General features: G+C 52.0%; 7 protein-coding genes across 7 annotated transcripts; 3 read left to right on the forward strand and 4 right to left on the reverse strand.

The window, feature by feature from the left end:
* Positions 1–174: 174 nt before the first annotated feature.
* Positions 175–1,997, forward strand: SMAC4_05793 (uncharacterized protein). Its single transcript, XM_003346208.2, has 2 exons — positions 175–819; positions 931–1,997. The coding sequence occupies exons 1-2, from the start codon at positions 537–539 to the stop codon at positions 1,533–1,535; spliced, it is 888 nt and encodes a 295-aa protein (XP_003346256.1). The 5' UTR covers positions 175–536; the 3' UTR covers positions 1,536–1,997.
* A 172-nt stretch (positions 1,998–2,169) lies between these two features.
* Positions 2,170–4,143, reverse strand: SMAC4_05792 (uncharacterized protein; the record flags this gene model as incomplete). The annotated part of the gene is made up of 3 exons (XM_003346207.2): positions 2,896–4,143; positions 2,722–2,761; positions 2,170–2,504 (listed from the first exon to the last, which is right to left on the reverse strand). Exons 1-3 carry the CDS (start codon positions 3,040–3,042, stop codon positions 2,170–2,172), a joined length of 522 nt encoding a protein of 173 aa, XP_003346255.1. The 5' UTR covers positions 3,043–4,143.
* An 808-nt stretch (positions 4,144–4,951) lies between these two features.
* Positions 4,952–6,265, reverse strand: SMAC4_13058 (uncharacterized protein; the record flags this gene model as incomplete). Its single annotated transcript, XM_066091240.1, has 4 exons — positions 4,952–5,041; positions 5,117–5,476; positions 5,513–6,057; positions 6,088–6,265. 4 exons carry the CDS (start codon positions 6,263–6,265, stop codon positions 4,952–4,954), a joined length of 1,173 nt encoding a protein of 390 aa, XP_065945599.1.
* Positions 6,266–6,667: 402 nt separating this feature from the next.
* Positions 6,668–10,270, reverse strand: SMAC4_05791 (uncharacterized protein). Its single transcript, XM_003346206.2, has 4 exons — positions 9,731–10,270; positions 9,525–9,662; positions 7,513–9,459; positions 6,668–7,455 (listed from the first exon to the last, which is right to left on the reverse strand). Exons 1-4 carry the CDS (start codon positions 9,756–9,758, stop codon positions 7,043–7,045), a joined length of 2,526 nt encoding a protein of 841 aa, XP_003346254.2. The 5' UTR covers positions 9,759–10,270; the 3' UTR covers positions 6,668–7,042.
* A 49-nt stretch (positions 10,271–10,319) lies between these two features.
* Positions 10,320–12,043, forward strand: SMAC4_05790 (uncharacterized protein). The gene is made up of 4 exons (XM_003346205.2): positions 10,320–10,424; positions 10,486–10,991; positions 11,061–11,465; positions 11,531–12,043. The coding sequence occupies exons 2-4, from the start codon at positions 10,588–10,590 to the stop codon at positions 11,721–11,723; spliced, it is 1,002 nt and encodes a 333-aa protein (XP_003346253.2). The 5' UTR covers positions 10,320–10,424; positions 10,486–10,587; the 3' UTR covers positions 11,724–12,043.
* Positions 12,044–12,121: 78 nt separating this feature from the next.
* On the reverse strand, positions 12,122–14,237 carry SMAC4_05789 (uncharacterized protein; the record flags this gene model as incomplete). The annotated part of the gene is made up of 4 exons (XM_066090344.1): positions 13,521–14,237; positions 13,367–13,416; positions 13,223–13,298; positions 12,122–13,127 (listed from the first exon to the last, which is right to left on the reverse strand). Exons 1-4 carry the CDS (start codon positions 13,586–13,588, stop codon positions 12,122–12,124), a joined length of 1,200 nt encoding a protein of 399 aa, XP_065945600.1. The 5' UTR covers positions 13,589–14,237.
* Positions 14,238–14,499: 262 nt separating this feature from the next.
* Positions 14,500–18,589, forward strand: SMAC4_05788 (uncharacterized protein). Its single transcript, XM_003346203.2, has 4 exons — positions 14,500–14,569; positions 14,728–16,993; positions 17,108–17,195; positions 17,657–18,589. The coding sequence occupies exons 1-4, from the start codon at positions 14,532–14,534 to the stop codon at positions 18,220–18,222; spliced, it is 2,958 nt and encodes a 985-aa protein (XP_003346251.1). The 5' UTR covers positions 14,500–14,531; the 3' UTR covers positions 18,223–18,589.
* The last annotated feature ends 667 nt before the right edge of the window (positions 18,590–19,256 follow it).

Raw genomic sequence — 19,256 nt, forward strand, 5'->3', positions numbered from 1 at the left:
AGCCCTTAAAAGCTGGGGGCAGTCTCGTGCCACTGCAGCTCCTGCTTCCGCTGGTTCCAGGCCCATACGCAGAGGACCAGCGCAACCACAATCCCGAACTGTTCGTCACAAGGCTCTTCATTCTTTCAGTTCCGTTCTTTCTCTCAGCCAAAAGGTCGAACCCCCGAAACCCAAGAGCCTAGTAGCGGCACCACTAGTAGCTAAAATAAAACACCAACCGTTATCGCGGCAACAATCTGACAATCTAGAACCTACCGCTTGGCCTCGGGCTAGATCGGCTGCTGCTATCTCTCGCCAACCCAATCTCAATCAGGAAGCTCAACGCAAAGTGATTGGAGCAAATCACCCAAATCACCCGGAGCCTCTACCAAATCCCCTGCAGCTAGCTGCGCTGCGGTACCGGTCTTGCGGAGGAGAGAGACAGTTCCGAAAGTCAGTTGCGGTCTGGAGGAGGTGTAAGATCTGAAACTGAAGGTCCCTGGAAAAGAGAAGGAAAGGATCGAAGGGAAAGTTACCGCTAGCGGGGAGGAGAGAAAATGATGCTGGCCCATTTCCAATCTGGACCACTGCCACACCTGGTTGCGCCCACCACGCCCACCATTAACACCGCCAGCACCACGGAGATGCCTGGATATGGATACGGCATGATTGACCAGCAACAACACCAAAACATGCACAACTATCACAACAATAACACCACCTTCATTCAGCAACAATACGTTGCACCCCAACCAGCACCATGCTCTCGCAAGCGCAAGGCCGATTCACAACCTGAAAACAACGAGCGTCTCTCCAAGCGTATGAGCTTGTTGAATCTCGGTATGTTCCACCACCACCGCTCTCCTCCATTATCTCATATCATATCAGTGACATCATGTTCACCACTCTCACCGCACTGTTCAATCACTAACACATCTCAACCCACAACAGAACACGGCGGCCAGAAGCTATACGTTCCCGTTGAGAACCCACAAGCTGCAAATTCCTTTGAGCCTTCAGTTACTTCTCCGACGTCGTCATCACCGTCGGCATCCCAAGTCAACCAACAACAACATCCTGCCACCACTGCCACCGCTCAAGATGACGCCGAATTCATGCAACTCGATGACTCCAAGTACAAAGTCTACATCTACAACCTCGAAGATGAGCTCTCCTCGGAGAGCGAAGCCGAAAACGACGGGAAGCTGATCTTCCTCCCGGACATTGAGAAGCACCTGAAGCAGAACCGCATCCCCAACCAAGTCCTCAATGCCCAGCCCTCTCCCGATCCGGACTATCTGAACAAGCAGCTGGTGCTCTACCGCGTGCCGGCTTCCATCACGGTACCCGAGGAGCAGGATAGCGTGCGCAAGGCCATTCTGGAGGCACGCACCCGTATGAGGGAGAAGCATTTGGCGGAGAGTAGTCAGCAATTGCAACAGCAGCAGCAGGTCAACAATGGGTTGACGGATACTATGCAGAGTATCCACCCTGGGTCACTGCCGCAGTTAGGTGGAGTTCAGGAAGAAGAAGATGATGCTATGGAGCTTGACTAGACTTGGACTGTAGAAGTCTGTCTGGTCTTTACACACATTCGATCATGTCAAAACAGCGCAACAGCGCAAACAGCAGTTTATTCAGTCAGTCGTCTAGCGTTTGGAAATTGGGAAACGGGGCATACACACCCACACACACACAAAGGAATGGGCAATGGTAACAAAGGCCCTATGGGAGGGATATACGGGAACAGGAATAAAACAAGCGAGGTGTTTTGGCGTTTGCGTTTATCAAAGGCATGAGAGGCTCAAACACGCACGATGACACCTCAACTGGGAAAAACATTGCCTGGGTTTATTTAAGTTATCAATAACATCTATCAATATCAAGTCTTTACTGAAAACTTCAAGTCACCTGCCTGCTAATTTTCCCTTCTTCCGTCTCGAGTCTCGAGTCAAGTTATTATCACAGTCCTTTAAGTGCTGTTCTGTTCCTTCTGGTATAATAAATGCAGAGTAAGACATACGAAATAAGACAAATGCTGTAACCTCCTCCCCAGCCACCCAACCAACCAACCCACCCACCATCCCACGAAAACGCCAAAATCCAGAGAGCCCGACCCGTCTACGTATCCAATTTAATGCCACCCACACCGGAAAGAGAAAGAGAGGGAAAAAAAGTCTATTCGATCACTCAATCCCGAAAAGGATTCGTTCCACCCGTTCCCTGTTGCCTTATCGGTGCCGGTGCTTGAGCCGACGGTGGCGGTCCAGGAGGCGCTTCATACTGCTCCTCTCGAGAGTTTGGCTGCGGCGGTGGCGGTGGCGGCGGCGCCGGCTGCATAGGATCTACCTTCGTCGCTCCATCCGGCGGCTGCACCATGGCCATGGCCAGGGGCGGGCCCGGGTACATTGGAGGACGAGGAGCGTCTGGGTCATAGACTGGTGGAGGGACAGGGTGCATTCCGTAGTTGCCGTAGGGCTGTTGCTGCTGTGGTTGTTGGCCACTGGCGTAAGGGAGAATGGTTGCTTGAGGATAGGGGTAGCGTGAGTCTACGCGGGCGAGATCACTGCGGGCGACGAGCCACTTGAAGGTATGTTAGTCTCTAGTCTGATTGTCTTGGAGATAAGAGAAAGAGAAATAAGATAATGCTTACCCTGTGATAAGCCATGGGTGGTTGACCCTTGGCTATCCGCCTTTTGGCGTGTAGATAGCCTAGGACGAGGTAAAGCCCGAAGAAGGTACTTAGCCCGAGGAAGAGAGACCATTTGACGATGACGCCCGTCTGATGGGAACGATACAGTTAGCGAAAGATCCAACTTGTTGATAGTAACTGATGCTCTCCCTGCCTCTGTCACCCATGAGGGTTGGAGGAATGAGTGGTCGAGTGAACTGAAGAGGGTGAACAACAAAACTTACTCTTGTGTACCAAAAGGGGACATAACAACTATCCGGGTCGATGAAGCCATCTGACCCTCGAGTACAGTTGCTATGCTCTCTAATCTCTCGTGAGACTATCCTCGATAGTAAGAGAGAGTGTTTGGCTATCGACTCGGACGCCGCCATGATTGTGTAATTCGATCCCAAGACAGGAGGATGTGATAACGAGTGTGACAAGAACAACACTCCAACGAGGGATATGAGTAGACAACAGTGAAAGTCTAAGTAGAGCAATCCGAGTGTCCAATGTGTAATAGCAATGAATGGAGGGATCAAGAAACTCAAATAATAAGCTGAGTTTCTCTTGGTGAGTTGTCAAGAATATCGGCGGAGTCTGAGAAAGATGGATATGACAAGATGAAGAATGGGGTTCGGCCTAGAAGGGGAATTACTGACATTAACAAGTGCCAGAAGCAAGGGAGAGAAAGCGAAGGAAGAAGCTAAGGAGGAGCGATCAGGAACCAGCACTCTTTAGAACCTTCCTCCTGCCGCCCAGCAGCATGGAATCTCTCGTAGCAACGGTCTCACCAGAAACAAAAAGGAAGGAGTGGGATGCCGGGTTGGTGCCACGAGCGATGAGACAGAATAAGAAGAGGACCCAGACACACCTACTCCTGTGAGTGAAGCCGGCAGGCAAAGGAAACGGAGAGAGGAAGAAACGAAACTGCCAAGGCCTGGGACTGAGAGATCACTCCGTCACGAAGACAGACCTAGTGTAGAGACCTGCCTGCCTTCACTCCATTCCCAGAGATCTTGTGATACGTGCTCGGTCGTGAAACGGCACTTGTCCAACTCGCAGGCAGGGCGAGCGCAAACCACGGCACACGGTCTTAATGGAATATTCCGTGGTGGAGGCCGACCATGTGGGCGTCCGACAGTGGTTCACCATATTGTCTCTATCTATTCCTTCCCAGGGGAGACCAGGGCTCTGCTATGTACGTCAGCCAGAGAAAGGACACATAGAGAGGCGGGAGTCACCGTAAGGGGAGGGGAGTCATGTATGTGTAAGAGAAAGGATGAGACCTGGACTGGAACCAGGGGCTTCTCTTGTCGTTGCAGATGCGTAGTCGTGGTCCATCCCCAGATCGCGCTTGCTTGACTTGCATACGAATCGGCCGCTACTGTAGCAACCCGGGGACCCGGGGGAAGGTCAACTGCGAGTCTGCGAGCCACAAACTGTAGTGAATGTGCAAGCGGGCATAATCCCAGTCCGAATCTATAGCAAAGGCTACGAAACGGCAGTGGCGCCCGGGCGGTTGCTCCTTTGTACGGCAGGTTTCATCAGACCTCAGGTCGTACCCCTATCTGAGTTTCAGTTGTTTGCCGAGCCTGAACCCCTGGGATGGTCGCACAGACCATATCACTGCCTTCGCCGGTTGTATCGGCGGCAGCGGTTAGGCTATCCTTTCCTGTTCCTCCGCCTCAGTCAACGTAATTTGGCCGTGGCAAATCCTGTGACTGGAATGAGGAAAACGCAATAGAAAGGCCTGGTAACTCGAGCTTGATTCAATACGGGAGAAACGGGTAAGGTTCCCGACGGCGAGATCGCACTAGCTGGGAGCCCGTGACAACTAACCACCAAGCTTGAATCCTGTGATGGCTGATAACAATGACCACTGAAGGGACAGAGGTAAGACACGGTCTAAATAACTGCCCTTGAGTGCATTGCCTGCCGCGGATATCGAATGTCTTGCAAAGATCATGTACCTACTCGATAAATCAGGTCTCGCCAGCATGGAGAGTGGCCTGTATGTCTGGTGTACAAAGACACACTTATGGCCTCCTGATTGTCGAATAGAGAGATATAATCTCGGAGCTGTGTCACGTCATGTGTCTTGGAACGGTAATTCCTCGCGATGACTTGGCCTTTCGAGATGAGGCAGGTGGCCTTGATCCTGGCGGAAGAGAGAAACCGTTGGTCTGATCCGTCAAGTGATCGTCCCAGACTGCGGGGGGCCAGATGGCACCTCCTAGGTTCCCTTTTGCTCTTTTTTCTTCTTCTCTCCATTGCCCTTAATAAAAGGGTAGTAGGCCTCTAATCCAGCCATTTGTCTTCGTTCGGATCGTACCCCAAGATGTCAGGCTCAATGTTGAGGCTTTGCAGCATCATGAACATGGTAAATCCCTAGAAGCAACACGTGCGTCAAGTTAGCCCCCTTTTGTCTGTCAGTGACACTCACCTTTGCCACAATAACCTTACCGAGTCCTCGCAGTCTTCTTCCGCACTCCGCTCACCGTCATCATTGTTTCCAGCTCCCCGTCGAAGTCTCTCGTTGTTGTCGTCACAACCTTCACCATCACTGGCATCGGAGTCTCCAATCTCCCGCTCATCATCGCCCCCCTTTCTCTTCTTCCCCTTCTGCCCCTCATCATCCCAAGCAGAATGAAGCCCCTCCATCTGTCTCCTCCTCGTCTCCCTCCACGCCTTGGCCCCGCCCATATCCGCCACCCTGCCTTTGATAAGCTCAAACAGTTCCTCTGCCGCCTGTCTGCTCGCAAGCTTCCATTTCTGTACCAGCTCTTTCAGCTCTGCGTCAATGACCGATTTTTCGTCCCCATGCTGTCCATTATTCCCGCCACCGCTCTTCTTCTTCACTGTTGCGTCCTGCCGTTGCTCCACAGCCTTCCGTGATGCCATCTCAATCCGCTTCGCCTGCCTGATAAGATCCAACTGTTTTTGCATTGCGACCAAATGAACTTTGTGCTCCCTGTGAGACTTTTGCAGTCCGGCCAAGATGTCGTCATTGCCATCACCAACTGCATCCACAACTGTCGTTCCTTTTGTGTGCCTTTGTTGATTAACCGGGGGACGCATAGGAGTAGTATCAGAGAAAGCAGTAGACCCTGACCCGAGGCTGCTTCGCTTCCGACTGATAGCAGATCCGGTGGCCCGTGGAACTTGCTCCTGTTCCTGCTTCTGCGTCTGCATGTTACTCAAATCCAGAAGTGGTGGCCTCGTATTCCATTGTGTACTCGAACTGGAACCAGAAGCGCTTGAGCCACTATGATGAAGACTGCTTTTTGAGAATTTTCTCGCTGCTGGCATTGGCATTGAGGAAAAACTTGTTTCGAAACTCGCTTCAAAACTTGTGTCTGGTTCTTCTTCCTTTTCCTCTTCTTCTTCGACCTTTTCTTCTTCTCCTCCCCCGACATCGGCGGCACCATTACTACCCGCAGCCGCCCGGAGCTCCGTCGTTTCCCTTTGGCTCGTCGGCGTAGGATCTGCTGACTTTGCACCGGAATTTGTGCGGTTAATCATGGGAGAACGAAACGGTTTCCGCAAAGTAGCGTTCGCCAACTCGACACGGCGACGCTTGGCTGCTGGCCCCGGTGTTGAGTGAGAGGACATCTTCTGCGTGAGAAGGTTGGTGAATTCGGGACTGCGGGCCGGTTGGGCAGTGAAGAAATCGATCTTCACGGAGGTTAGTACCGGATTGCCTTTGGCTGCATTCTTGTATTCGCTGAGGTTGTTGCGTGACGGCTGAATCGACGGAGAATGATGAAGCGTGGTCGAAAGCGTGAGGTGAGAAGAACCTGCATAGCAAACGAACGGAGATGTTAGGTTAGTTAGAGGCAGACCGAGTGACGGGATGGTAAGTACCTCTAGGTGCAGGTGTTACCCGCAGGTCCGCTATAGTTGCCTTGGCTACTGCGGATAGGAAGTGTGTGAGGTGTGTTAAGCGCGTAGTTCCTGCTGTAGCAGCTGCCCGTGCAGAAAAAGGTACTCACGAAAACACACAAAGTGTATGTCCCGCATTGCATCTTCAAAGTTTCTTCAGGCCCAAATGACAAGACAGGATGGCTGTTATTTACCGTGTTGATTGATTTCCAGCCTCAATTTTTCTGGTTAGCCACCAAGTTGTGCCAAACGGCCCATAGCCTGAAGATGTAGCGGGTAACCTCACGCACTAACATTAACATCGGCCCTTTGTTCAAGAACGGTTGTTTGTATGACTACCCTCACTCAACCTTGACCAGTCTAACGTCTGTTGTAGTATACAGTGTACGTATTCCATTCCCCATGCGCCATCGCTCAGTAATTGTTCAAGAACACCGCTCGTGGTAAAGACTAACGATGCAGAGAGAAGGTGAGATAAAAACTTGCAAAGGCATGCCAGCCAGCTGCCTAGTGGCCCACGCCACCAACAGCCCATTGCCCAAAGCCCGGCGCGCCAGGTTGAGGGAAGAAACCCCCATTTCCTGCCTGTGGTTGCTGTTGGCCGTTAGCAAACGCTCCGCCAGCTCCTCTAACGCCTTGGCCTTGCTGCTCTTGCTGTTGACGCCTTTGCTCATCCTCCTGCTGTCGCCGAGCTGCTTGCTGTCGCTGTTGACGGTACAGTACCAAGAAGACAAGAGCAGCAGCGAGACCCATAATCACCAGCGTCTCCAGGATGTCTCCTTCCTCAAATGCGCCCAGATCAGAATCGGCACCGGGCATCGCATCCTCGTAGCCGTCATACATGTCATCTCCGTAATAGCCCATCTCATCCTGTAAGAAGTTATTGATCCATTCACTAAGCGACCATTCTTTTTTCTCGGCTGCTGATTGTTAGCTGGGTGTCTTCGATATGTACCAGGTCAGGGGATGATACTCACTTGGCTCGTCTTGGATAGAGTTGATCCGGCCGTTAGTAAAAGTGTTCCAGGCGCTTCTGGCCCGCAGCTTCAACAAACTAAGAGAGACTGGCAGATATGCCTCGTCGTTTGTTTCGAGAGCAGTGTCGTAATACCGCTTGGCAAGATGATAGTCTTGAGTTAAGCCAATGCCATTTTCATGCATCCAGCCCAAGTTCCACAATGCCTGCGCGCTCTGATAATGTTCTGAAGCGGCAGTATAGCACTGAACGGCCTTGTCGACATCAGCATCCGTTCCTATCCCGCTGAGGTAGTAGTCGCCCATCTTGACAGTAGCATCAATATTGCCTTGCCTTGACGATCGTGTCCAGTAGATGAGTGCGAGCGCTGGGTTTTGAAGAAGTGCCGGTTTCTGGGCCCTGGGGTACAGCCACTGCGGGATAGTCAAGTAGGACTTCTGAGGGTCAAGGATATATGCGACGTTGTTCTGGGCCGTTTCGTAACCTTGTTCTGCCGCGTGCAGGTATTCGAGGAATGCCAACTCAGTCTCGCCCGCTTCGAAGGCCAAGTTCGCCTCAGCCCAAGACGAGACAAACGGCTCTACCTTCTCCGTGACAGCTTTGTAGTAATTAAGCGCAATCTCGCATGATCTTTCGCGGCCAAGACCGAAATAGGTCATCTCTCCGATATAGTAATATGCCTCCATATTGTAGTACTTCGCCGCCAGATCCAGGTGGTGGTTTGCTGCGTAGATATCCTCATCCGACTGACCTTGATCGAGGTAAAGCGCAGCGAGCTGCACATGAGAAGGCGGATATACAGTCTCCGCTGCCGCATTGAAGTACTTGAGGGCCAGGTCGAGATTTTGTTCCACGCCGTAACCATTCAGATACATCAGTCCGAGTCCATGGCGAGACTGTTGGTCAGCTTGCTCATTGCCGCGCCTAAACCAGAACTCGGCGAGCCTGAAGTTCTGTTCAACACCCTCTCCTCGCAAATACATGCGCCCAACATATCCAGCTGCTCTGCAACTAATAGTGTGAAAACTGGGCGTCTTGTTTTCGAAAACCTGTCCTTTCTTGTTCCAGGTCTTACCAGTCACCTTCAGGAAATATTCCCTAGCTTTAGCGTAGTCGCGCGGGAGGTTTCTCTGGCCGTCGTAAAATATACGACCAAGGTTGAAGGTGGCTTTAACATCGCCCTTCTGAGACATCAGGTCAAGGTACTCGAGAATATCTTCGATAGAAGACGATGCGTCAGTGGGCGGGTTTTTGTGAGGCGCATTCTGACCCGAACTGGACACACTAGCTCCTGCGCCGTATATACCTCCAAGCTCGTCGGCAATACGATGAGATTCCGAGATCCAGCTCATGCCACCTGGAGGTCCCGAACGATACCATGCAATGGCTTTATCGGCGACCCTTTTGTAGTATTTGACCGCCGTCTCGCAGCTTTTGGTAGTTCCAATCCCCGCATAGTGACGATGTGCCACAGCCATCTCGGCCCTCGTGTGGCCTTGGTTGGCAGCAAAGGTGTAATAGAGCAAAGCCCTGGCCTGGTCCAGCTCCACTGCGCCTCCCACTCCCGTAGAGTACATGACTCCCATCATGTACATTGACGAACTGTTTCCATTGAGCAAGGCGAGCTTCTGGTAGTAATCGAAGGCGGTCTTCAAATTCCGGGGATAGGAGAAGTTGCCGTAGAAGTTCATGTCGCCCAGGATATAAAGCGCATCGGAATTGTTCTTCTGCGCAGACTCCTCGAGGAGCCTGGTCGCATGAAGGAGCGGGCCACTGAGGCCATCGTTGGAGGGAGAGGGCGAGGGAGCAGTAAGTCGGACGGCCGGTAATGCTTTGGTAGCAAAATGTAGAACAGTTTTCAAAATGCCGGGGTTCTTTCGTATCTTATGATGCAACGGTTGGTGTAGCTTTCGTAACTCGGCCAGAGCGGTGTCGACGAGGTCAGCACCTGATTGTCTGTCAGCAACTTGTCCTTCCAGCCCTGCGCTTTCGTCTTTGTTCAGGTGGGCATACCTGGTTGAACATGCTGTCCGGCAGGAAGCTCAGCGGGGAGTGTGTTGACTGTTGCTCCATTCGATTTATCTCCAGAAAGTACATGTTGTTGGTTGTCTGGCGCGTTCGCGTGGGAGAACACAACGACCTGCAATAGCACTGGGGGACAATGATGTCAGTGTCTGGCGCTCCAGGAGAGCAGAGTGGCCTGGGGTTTGCAAGCATACGGGATATGTACAGGAGAAAGCGCCTCATGGTTGTCGACTCTTGGGAAAAGTAGTAGAGGCAAACCCAAAGGAAAGAATCATGCCATTATCAGACTCGTGATGTATAAGCAACCGATCGTCAGCAATAACGTTATTTGCAGTCCGTGGTTGTCCGTTGTATTGGGAACCAAAAAAAGACGAAACAAATGTTGAAAGTATTCGTGGTTAGGCCAACTGGACACAAGCACCCGATTTAGAGGGAGGTGAACGTGAACAACAGCAGAGGGCAACAGATCGTGGGGCAGTCACTACCAGTAGCTACACCTATAGGGCAGTGTATAGTGTAGCGTCCACGGCAGCTGCTTTCATGATACCAGCTGTCCAGATTGAATCCAAGATGGGAGCTTCGACTCCCATTTCGTAATCGTTCTAGAGCTCAACAGGGGTCTGGTCTCCTACCCGCAGAGTTCAAGATTCAACGGCCGTGCACCGCCCGTCATTTGTGGCGTACCTGTTTGGATTGGACAGTCCACAGCTGGCAGACAGCTGCCACGACTTGTGATTCAAAGTGCGCTTATTGTAAGAAGTTATCATTTCAAGATTCAACTGCCGACCACGAGGATAAAAAGGATTGGAAATTGAGCATCTGTTCATTGTGACATATTGAAACTAGCCTACCTTTATTGTAACTGGAATTATTCACTTTTGGTTCCATGTGAGTACCGCGGGCGGGTAGATCCGGATAGCCAAAATCTCAAGACTAAACCTTCGCACAGCTTACATCGACTTATACAGCTTCGAGAGAAATCTTTGAGAACTCTGTCTCCAAGGATCATAGCAACAGAAAATCGACCATACTGGGACATACACCGGTCAATATGTATGCCCTCTCTTGCACCGACGGGTTCAAATACCCCGGTTCCGAACCGACCTACATCACAGACATCATCCCCGTCTCCGCCGGCCTAGCAGCGGTCGGCTCTGACCAGAGTCTCTCCATCTTCAACCCCCTGCGCCTGGACCAGGGACCGCTCAAGAAAGTTCAAACCAACCATGGAAACATTAGCTGCGCAGAAGCGTTCAGCGTCGGAAACTCGGTCGTTGCTACAGCAGGCGAGAACGGGACGGTTTTGCTGTGGGATATGAGAACCGGCACAGCGGCATTGCAAATAGGCACACCAGGGGCAGGTCCCGGCTTGCTGTCGCTTGCCTGTTCGGAACAGACAAACACGTTAGCTGCCGGCACGGAACTGGCTAATCATCAAGCTTCCATTTTGCTATGGTAAGACTTCACCCAACGAACACCTCAGACCATAATAGACTAGAATCTCACTAACTGTCCACCAAAAAGGGACCTCCGCTCCCCCTCCGCCTCCAAAATCCACTACGACGAAGTCCACTCCGACGACGTAACCGAGCTCTCCTTCCACCCCTCCAACCCTCACCTTCTCCTGACCGGCTCGACCGACGGTCTCGTCAACGTGTGCGACACGCGCATCACGGACGAGGACGAGGTGGTGATCGCGGCGTTTAACCACGGCTCTGTGCACCGGGCCGGCTTCCTGAACGAGACTGAGGTGTATGCCGTCTCTCACGACGAGCAGTTCGCGCTATACGACATGGGCGAGACGGTCGAGAAGGGGTCGCCGACGCTTGACCTGGGCGACATCCGCAAGGTGGTCAACTGCCAGTATTTGTGCAACGTCATTCCGAAGGTGACGGGTGCTGGGGCCGTTATTGGTGCTGGAACACAGGAGTGAGTACCTTCTTGTCCGAATCAGCTATTGAGTATGGGCTAACCACGTGTCTGGGGATAAATAGTCAAGAGCTGTTCCGGTTGATCCATCTATCCAAGAATGGTGCTTCTTGGAGCCTGGATAGTGAGACTGTGGTAGGTCTTCCAGGGGCACATGGGTCGGAAATTGTTCGCAGCTTCTGCTTTGTTGATGAGCAGCAGGTAGTATTTACCGCCGGAGAGGACAGTTGTATTAAGGCGTGGCGGCCAAGTGCATGAGCAAGCGTGCCATCACTGGTGCATTTAACTAAGGTTTGAATTACATATATACCATGTGTAAATCAAACTCACTTGATGAGTACGAGAGCAATGGTTTGGGGTTGATCATAAGTTCAGAAGTTATGACCACCTCAGATGGTAGCCGTATATTGAACCAGGCCAAACAAAGGTCTCCCGCAATATGTGTTGGGTATTTGGTAATATTAGAGGCTTGACTTAGCGAAGGGCAGGCTGGCTGCGGATCTATCATCAATCATCAAAATCTTTTATTAGAATGTCATCCTTATGTGGTAAACACAAGGTGTATATGCTTTTTTCCGTTCTCCAAACTCTGCCCCGCGAGCCATGTGGAAAAACATGTGGGTATATAGAACGATCAAGACACAAGCGCCAGCCACTTACTGCAGGTTCTCGATAACGATGGCAGAAGCACCACCGCCACCATTGCAGATACCAGCGCAGCCAATCTTGGCCTTCTTCTCAGCCAGGACGGAGGTGAGAGTAGTGACGACACGAGCACCGGAGCAGCCAAGAGGGTGGCCGATGGCAACGGAGCCACCGTAGACGTTGACCTTCTCAGGCGTAAGGCCGAGGATCTTCATGTTGGCGAGAGCGACAACAGAGAAGGCCTCGTTGATCTCGTAGAAATCAACGTCCTCCTCCTTGATACCGGCATGCTTGATGGCCTTGGGAATGGCGACAGCAGGGGCAGTGGTAAAGCGCTCGGGCTCGTGGGCGGCATCACCCCAACCAAGGATCTTGGCGATGGGCTTGATACCAAGCTCCTTAAGCTTAGCCTCGGAGACAAGAACAACGGCAGCGGCACCATCGTTGATGGGGGAGGCGTTGGGAGCAGTGACGGTACCATCCTTGGCCTGGAAGACGGTACGGGCAGACTTGAGTTTCTCGATGTTGAGGTTCTTGACCTCCTCATCACGGTCAATCTTGATGGCAGGCTTGCCGCGGCCACCAGGGACCTCGATAGGAACAATTTCCTTGAACAGACCAGCCTCGGTGGCGGCCTGGGCCTTCTGGTAGGAGTTGATGGCATACTCGTCCTGGGCTTCACGGCTCAGCTCATGGTCCTTGGCGCAGAGCTCGGCCTGGACACCCATGAGCTCCTTGCCATAGGCATCACGGAGACCATCGGCCTGAATACCGTCGACAAGGCCGCCGTCACCGTACTTGACGCCAGTGCGGAGGTTGGTCATATAGTGGGGGACGTTGGACATGCTCTCGGTGCCGCCGGCGACAACGATATCGGCATTGCCAGTCATGATGGTCTGGGCGCCAAGGATGATGGCCTTCATGCCGGAAGCGCACACCTTGTTGACGGTGGTGGCGACAACCTTGTTCGAGAGACCGGCCTTCAGGGCGCATTGGCGGGCAGGGGCCTGGCCGACACTGGAGGATAAGGACAGCTGATTAGCATTGTGTCCTTCCAGGACCAAGCCACGGTGGCGCGTTCGTTGCGCATAAAGGAAACAATGACTACATACCCAGCGGAAAGGACATTGCCAAAGAAGACTTCCTCAACATCCTCAGCCTTGATCTCGGGGACACGCTCAACGGCAGCTAGATATGGTTGTTAGTCAATGACCTCTTCCGGCTTATTAATCCTGTCGAAACTGATTCAAACGTACACTTGATGGCATGGGCACCAAGCTGCACAGCGGAAAAGCTGGAAAGCTGGCTACAAGTCCAACCATGTTAGCAACACTTCGTTCGCGCTTTGTCCCTCCGGTGTTGCCCTGACAGCAGCTCTGGGAGGTTAGTCGACATGGCGGGGTAGCTCACCCAAGGAAGGACCCCACAGGGGTTCTGGCGGCAGAAACGATGTAAACGGAGGGAAGACCGGAAGACATGATGGCCAGCTTGGAAACTTTGGAGTTGAGTAGAGAAAGGTTTTGGTATTAAAGATTATGGAATGGAACCGGGCAAAGCTAGGGAGGAAGAGTAGAGAGGAGGGAAGCGTTGTTTTAATAAAGCTTAGCCCGTGTCTACCAGGATCGTCTCTTGGACGGAGGGACAGGAAACGGGAAATTGTTGAGACGACGGGGACCTGTCGCCTCTGGTCCTCACACCGCCTTCGACGCGAGCTCTTATCGGTCTTTATCCGGAAAAGCGCCGATCTTCAGGAACCAGATGGACCCTCCCAGACTTTGACAAGTGGTGTCCGATGCCGGGGGCAACTTGCTCTCTTCCAATGATATCTCTATACGCATCTTTGTTGACTGGGATGTGGCAACTTGTGCAAGGGCGATTGTGGAGGAGTTTGAGAGTTTAAGACGTGAACCCTGAGGGACAGCACGACAGCGTGAGCCGTTCCTGACGCGGTCCGCTGTGGGAATCTGCTTGCATACTGGTGCCATGTTGGAAGTTGCGGCTATGGTGCCATCCCTTGCGTGCAAATTTTTATCAGATGATCTGATAACGGAGATGCGGAGACTGAGAGGGATGACACAGCAGAAGCAATGGTGGATCTGCGCACCAGCCACTTCCTGTTGGCGCAGGACGGAAGCTAACGCCACAATCACTAAAAGACTAGACTATATCACTAAACTCTTGCCCTTTCAGTTTCAGAGGGTCTCCGACTTTCCAGCGCTACCTACACGGTCGAAGCTGGTCCACTGCGCGTCGCGGCGAGACATCACTGGTTGACATCAACCTTGCAGAAAGACAGCGACGAAAATCTGGCAAACGTCCCAGTCGCGATCTTTAAACTTTCCATTGCTCCAACAACGCGACGAAACCTTTTCGAGACGAATTGGCTTTGGAGTGACGCGTATCCATAATCAAAAATACACAATGGACGACGATCTGTATGACGAGTTCGGAAACTTTATGTAAGTACCATACCGTCTCTATGATGTCGTCACTTTGCGGAAGGGTGGTCTGTCTGTGGGCTGTAGCTTGGTCAAGTCTTCGTTTCCTTTGGGGCCGACTTCCTCTTTTTGGTTTTCTGGTACTCTCTCGTGGGGCGGTGCTAACTATTGACTTGTAGCGGAGATGCTGAAGCCTCCGAGGAAGAGTCCGAACATGGCGTCGACGCTGGCAACTACGTTTACGATGACTACCCAGAAGAGGCCCCCGAAGCTCCGGCTCAGGAGATGATGGATGTCGACGATGAAGGGCCCTCCAACGCCGTTGTTCTCCACGAAGACAAGCAGTACTACCCGACAGCGGCACAAGTTTATGGCGAGGGCGTAGAGGTTCTGGTTCAGGAGGAGGATGCGCAACCGTTAACACAACCGATTATCGCACCAGTCGAGCAAAAGAAGTTCAGCATCGAAGAAGCAGACCTCCCGAACGTATATTTCGACCGCACATTCATGACCGATCTCATGAACTTCCCCGAACAGATTCGCAACGTCGCTTTTGCTGGACATCTACACCACGGAAAGACGGCCTTCATGGACATGTTGGTGTTGGAGACGCACGACATCGCGGACAGACTCGAGAAGCGGACGGGAAAGAAGCGTGATGAACAGCTGCGGTACACAGACATCCATATTCTCGAGCGGGAGCGGGGGCTATCCATCAAGGCATCGCCCATGAGCTTGGTCCTCCAAGGAACAAAAGGAAAATCACACCTCTTCAACATGATCGACACGCCAGGTCATGTAGATTTTGTCGACGAAGTCGCGGCCTCCCTCAGGCTTGTGGACGGTGTCTGTTTGGTGGTGGATGTCGTGGAGGGAGTGCAGGTCAACACAGAACAAATCATCAAGCACGCCGTCTTGGAGAACATCCCACTCACGCTGATTGTCAACAAGATGGACCGGTTGATTCTCGAGCTCAAGCTACCACCATATGACGCCTACTACAAACTCAAGCATGTGATCGAAGAAGTCAACACTATTATCGAGAACACAATTCCCGGCCGGGGTGAAGAGCGGAGGTTAAGTCCGGAGAAGGGAAATGTTCTGTTTGCCTGCACGTCCATGGGCTGGTGCTTCACTCTTCAGTCATTCGCCAAAATGTACTCGGACAGCTATGGTGGTGTCAACTCGGAAGAGTTCGCGAGACGCCTCTGGGGAGATATCTACTACAACCCGCAAAAGCGAACTTTCACCAGGAAACCCATCGAGGAAGGAGCCAAGAGGTCATTCGTCAACTTCATCATGGAGCCGATTTACAAGTTGTACTCGCATACGATTAGTGAAAGTCCGGAGGAACTTAAGGGCACTTTGAAGAAGTTGGGCATCCAGCTCAAACCATCACAGTACAAGACCGACCCCAAAGTCTTGTTGAAGTTGGTGTGCGAGCAGTTCTTTGGGCCATCTACCGGGTTCGTCGACATGGTCTGTCAGCATATCCCATCACCGGCTGAGGCTGCAAAGCAAAAGCTCCAACAGTACTACACAGGCCCTCTGGACAGCAAGGTTGCTGAGTCTATGCTGAACTGCGACCAGAATGGCCCACTTGTGCTGTACGTATCGAAGCTGTTCAGTGCTCCCGACGCCAAGAGCTTCTACTCTTTTGGTCGTGTGATGAGCGGTATTGCGCGCCCTGGCACAGAGGTACGCGTCCTTGGTGAGGGTTATTCCATCGACGACGAAGAAGATATGGCCATGGCGAGGATATCTGATGTTTTCATTGCTGAGACACGATACAACATCCCAACCGACGGCGTGCCCGCTGGTAACTGGGTCTTGTTGGGTGGCGTGGACAACTCAATCGTGAAGACTGCCACTATTGTGGAGAAAAAGTTCGAGGATGACGAGGACACGTACATCTTCAAGCCTCTTCAACACTTCACAGAGTCCGTTCTTAAGGTTGCTGTTGAGCCCATCAACCCGTCCGAACTACCCAAGATGCTTGACGGCATCAGAAAAATCAACAAGAGCTACCCCTTAATTACCACCAAGGTGGAAGAATCGGGAGAGCATATTATTCTTGGAACTGGCGAGCTATACATGGATTGCGTATTGCATGATCTACGCCGTCTTTATGCCGATATGGAGGTTAGGGTATCAGATCCTGTGGTACGCTTCTGTGAGACCGTACAGGACATGTCCGCAACCAAATGCTACGCCATCACGCCAAACAAGAAGAACACCATTACCATGGTGGCGGAACCATTGGAGGATGGCATCGCGCAAGACATTGAGTCAGGGGCAGTCAAGATTCGGGATCCTGTACGAAAGACCGCCAAGTTCTTCGAGGAAAAGTATGGCTGGGATCTCCTCGCAGCCAGGAGTATCTGGGCTTTCGGTCCAGACGAGATGGGGCCCAATATCTTGCAGGACGACACATTACCCTCAGAGGTCAGTTGCGAGTTCCCTTTCGATAGTCGGGACACTAGCTGCCGTCTTACCCCATTTCTTGCCTTGATCGTCGGAATCGGGCCTTTTACAACTTGCGACTGACACGATGTATAGGTTGACAAGAAGCGACTCAACACAGTCAAGGAGTCCATTCGCCAAGGTTTCAGTTGGGCAGTCCGTGAAGGCCCGCTTTGCGAAGAGCGTAAGTTTTCTCTTTTCCTTTTTTGAACGTCTTGCATTCGACTCCCGCGAGCCTGTGCAGTCACACTTCTTCAGAGGCTGCATGTTTGGCCGCACTTGACACCATCTGTGAAGGACCTGCAGTATGGGGGCTCCAGTGACCTGCTTAAAATGGCAGCTGGGAAGGGGATTCCAAGCAGGGTACTGCTGCATGTGCAGCTTCCACCCCATGCTTTGGTCCCTTTTCTTGCCAATGCATGATGCCCTGGTCAACAGGAGGGTCTGGGCGTTCACACGCGGAGGGGGTCCCGAAAGATTGCGAACTGCAACGATGAGGCACCTTCCGGATACCACCTCGGCCAACATTGGCTCAGCGGTTCTGGCTCAGGAACTGTTCAGTCACGCTTCTGGACATTCTCATCCCACGCCATTCACATATCCCGCCTCATGTTTTCTGATTGCTAACCTGTCCTGTGAAACCAGCAATACGCAATACCAAGTTCCGTCTCATCGACGTATCGCTTGCCCAGGAGGCCATCTTCCGTGGCGGTGGTCAGATCATCCCCACGTCCCGCCGCGCCTGCTACAGCTCGTTCCTGATGGCCTCGCCTCGCTTGATGGAGCCCATGTACTCGGTTTCCATGACCGGCCCTCAGGACACCGTCAGCACCGTTTACAACATCCTGGCTCGCCGTCGCGGCCACGTCCTCTCCGACGGTCCCATTGCCGGCACCCCACTTTACCGTGTCAACGGCCTGCTACCTGTCATCGACAGTTTCGGCTTCGAAACCGACCTGAGGATCAATACGCCCGGCCAGGCCATGGTCAGTCTAGTATTTGACAGGTGGAACATTGTGCCAGGTGATCCGCTCGACAAGGAGATTGTCCTGCGTCCTCTGCAGATGGCTAACGCGCAGGCGACGGCGAGAGACTTTGTGCTGAAGACGAGAAGGCGCAAGGGCTTGAGCGAGGATGTCAGTGTGGCCAAGTTCTTGGAGCCCGAGTTTTACCAGAGCTTGATAGAGAGCGGTACTCTTGGCGAGGCTTGAGGCGTGTAGTGAGGTGACGAAGGTGGCAATCACTGGTTTAGAGGCAGCCTAGGCATTCCCGATGGAAGGGGCGTTCTTGGTTCCATTGCAAGACAAAATTTACACGACTGGGAGTGAGAAAAGCATAAGAAAGGAAAAAATGTTCCAAAGTAATGTCAACATACATGCAACGTTGGTCGCAAAAGATCTTGTCACTAAAGAATGTGGCCAAAGGTCAAAAGTAGAGTATGCAAGATCATTAGTCGCCAACCTGGCGTCAAATAGTTTCTTCCTTCCTTCGAGGGTAGCCACAACCGTACAATTCTGGTTTGTTGCCGCGCGTTGTCTTTTATCTCATTTCTAGGTTCTTAAAAAAATTAAGAAAATAAAAGTAAAAAAAAAAATTTCTGAGAACTGTCCATACATCTAGATGTCACTTCAGTGACCTGCTTGCTTGCTTGCTTGCTGGCTGAAATGTGATGATATCTAGGTATATGCGGACAAAAACAAAAGTGAATGGTCAAGAGAAAGGGTACTACTCATCAGGACGACAAAATCGGCCTGTCTGACTAGCTAGACCTAGTATGTAAAGAGCAGGAGAACAAGAAAGGGAACGATCAAGCATTCGGCCTCATGCCACGGTGCAGTGCAGTTACAGCGGGAAAAGCGCCGGGGAAACGCTCCAGTAGATGGTATCATGCATGTTACATATCCAGTGTACATAGTCAACAGTCCCTGTCAGTCGTAGGTATTTACCGTAGATTGTGTACACTCGCAAAGTACCGCTGCCAATTCTGTAGAAGTATATGCCGAATGAGCAGCAAGGTGAGGAGGCTTCGAGGTGCTGTTCTCTCTTACCGCTACCTACCACTCGTTTTTATCGTGGTATCGTGGCAGTCAACCATGACCGACCTATCGCACTCTTCGGCCTTTACGCCATAAATAATTGCTGGGTTTGTACGATTATCGTTTCTTTTTCTTGCCGTGTTCGGCACCGATGTCTGTACAACTACACTACGGTGTGATGTCAGTGAAGACGCGGAAGGTTTGGTTTG

Source organism: Sordaria macrospora, chromosome 1, assembly GCF_033870435.1.
Source record: "Sordaria macrospora chromosome 1, complete sequence".
In the NCBI taxonomy this organism is placed as follows: Eukaryota; Fungi; Ascomycota; class Sordariomycetes; order Sordariales; family Sordariaceae; genus Sordaria; species Sordaria macrospora.

Coding starts and splice junctions, on each gene's coding strand:
- SMAC4_05793 (XM_003346208.2), top strand. CDS start 537: ATGATGCTGGCCCATTTCCAATCTGGACCACTGCCACACCTGGTTGCG. Junction 820..930: donor TATGAGCTTGTTGAATCTCG/GTATGTTCCACC, acceptor AACCCACAACAG/AACACGGCGGCCAGAAGCTA.
- SMAC4_05791 (XM_003346206.2), bottom strand. CDS start 9,758: ATGAGGCGCTTTCTCCTGTACATATCCC. Junction 9,663..9,730: donor CTTTCTCCTGTACATATCCC/GTATGCTTGCAA, acceptor ATTGTCCCCCAG/TGCTATTGCAGGTCGTTGTG. Junction 9,460..9,524: donor CGGACAGCATGTTCAACCAG/GTATGCCCACCT, acceptor ACAGACAATCAG/GTGCTGACCTCGTCGACACC.
- SMAC4_05790 (XM_003346205.2), top strand. CDS start 10,588: ATGTATGCCCTCTCTTGCACCGACGGGTTCAAATACCCCGGTTCCGAA. Junction 10,992..11,060: donor CAAGCTTCCATTTTGCTATG/GTAAGACTTCAC, acceptor TCCACCAAAAAG/GGACCTCCGCTCCCCCTCCG. Junction 11,466..11,530: donor ATTGGTGCTGGAACACAGGA/GTGAGTACCTTC, acceptor GGGGATAAATAG/TCAAGAGCTGTTCCGGTTGA.
- SMAC4_05788 (XM_003346203.2), top strand. CDS start 14,532: ATGGACGACGATCTGTATGACGAGTTCGGAAACTTTAT. Junction 14,570..14,727: donor GACGAGTTCGGAAACTTTAT/GTAAGTACCATA, acceptor ATTGACTTGTAG/CGGAGATGCTGAAGCCTCCG. Junction 17,196..17,656: donor AGGCCCGCTTTGCGAAGAGC/GTAAGTTTTCTC, acceptor CTGTGAAACCAG/CAATACGCAATACCAAGTTC.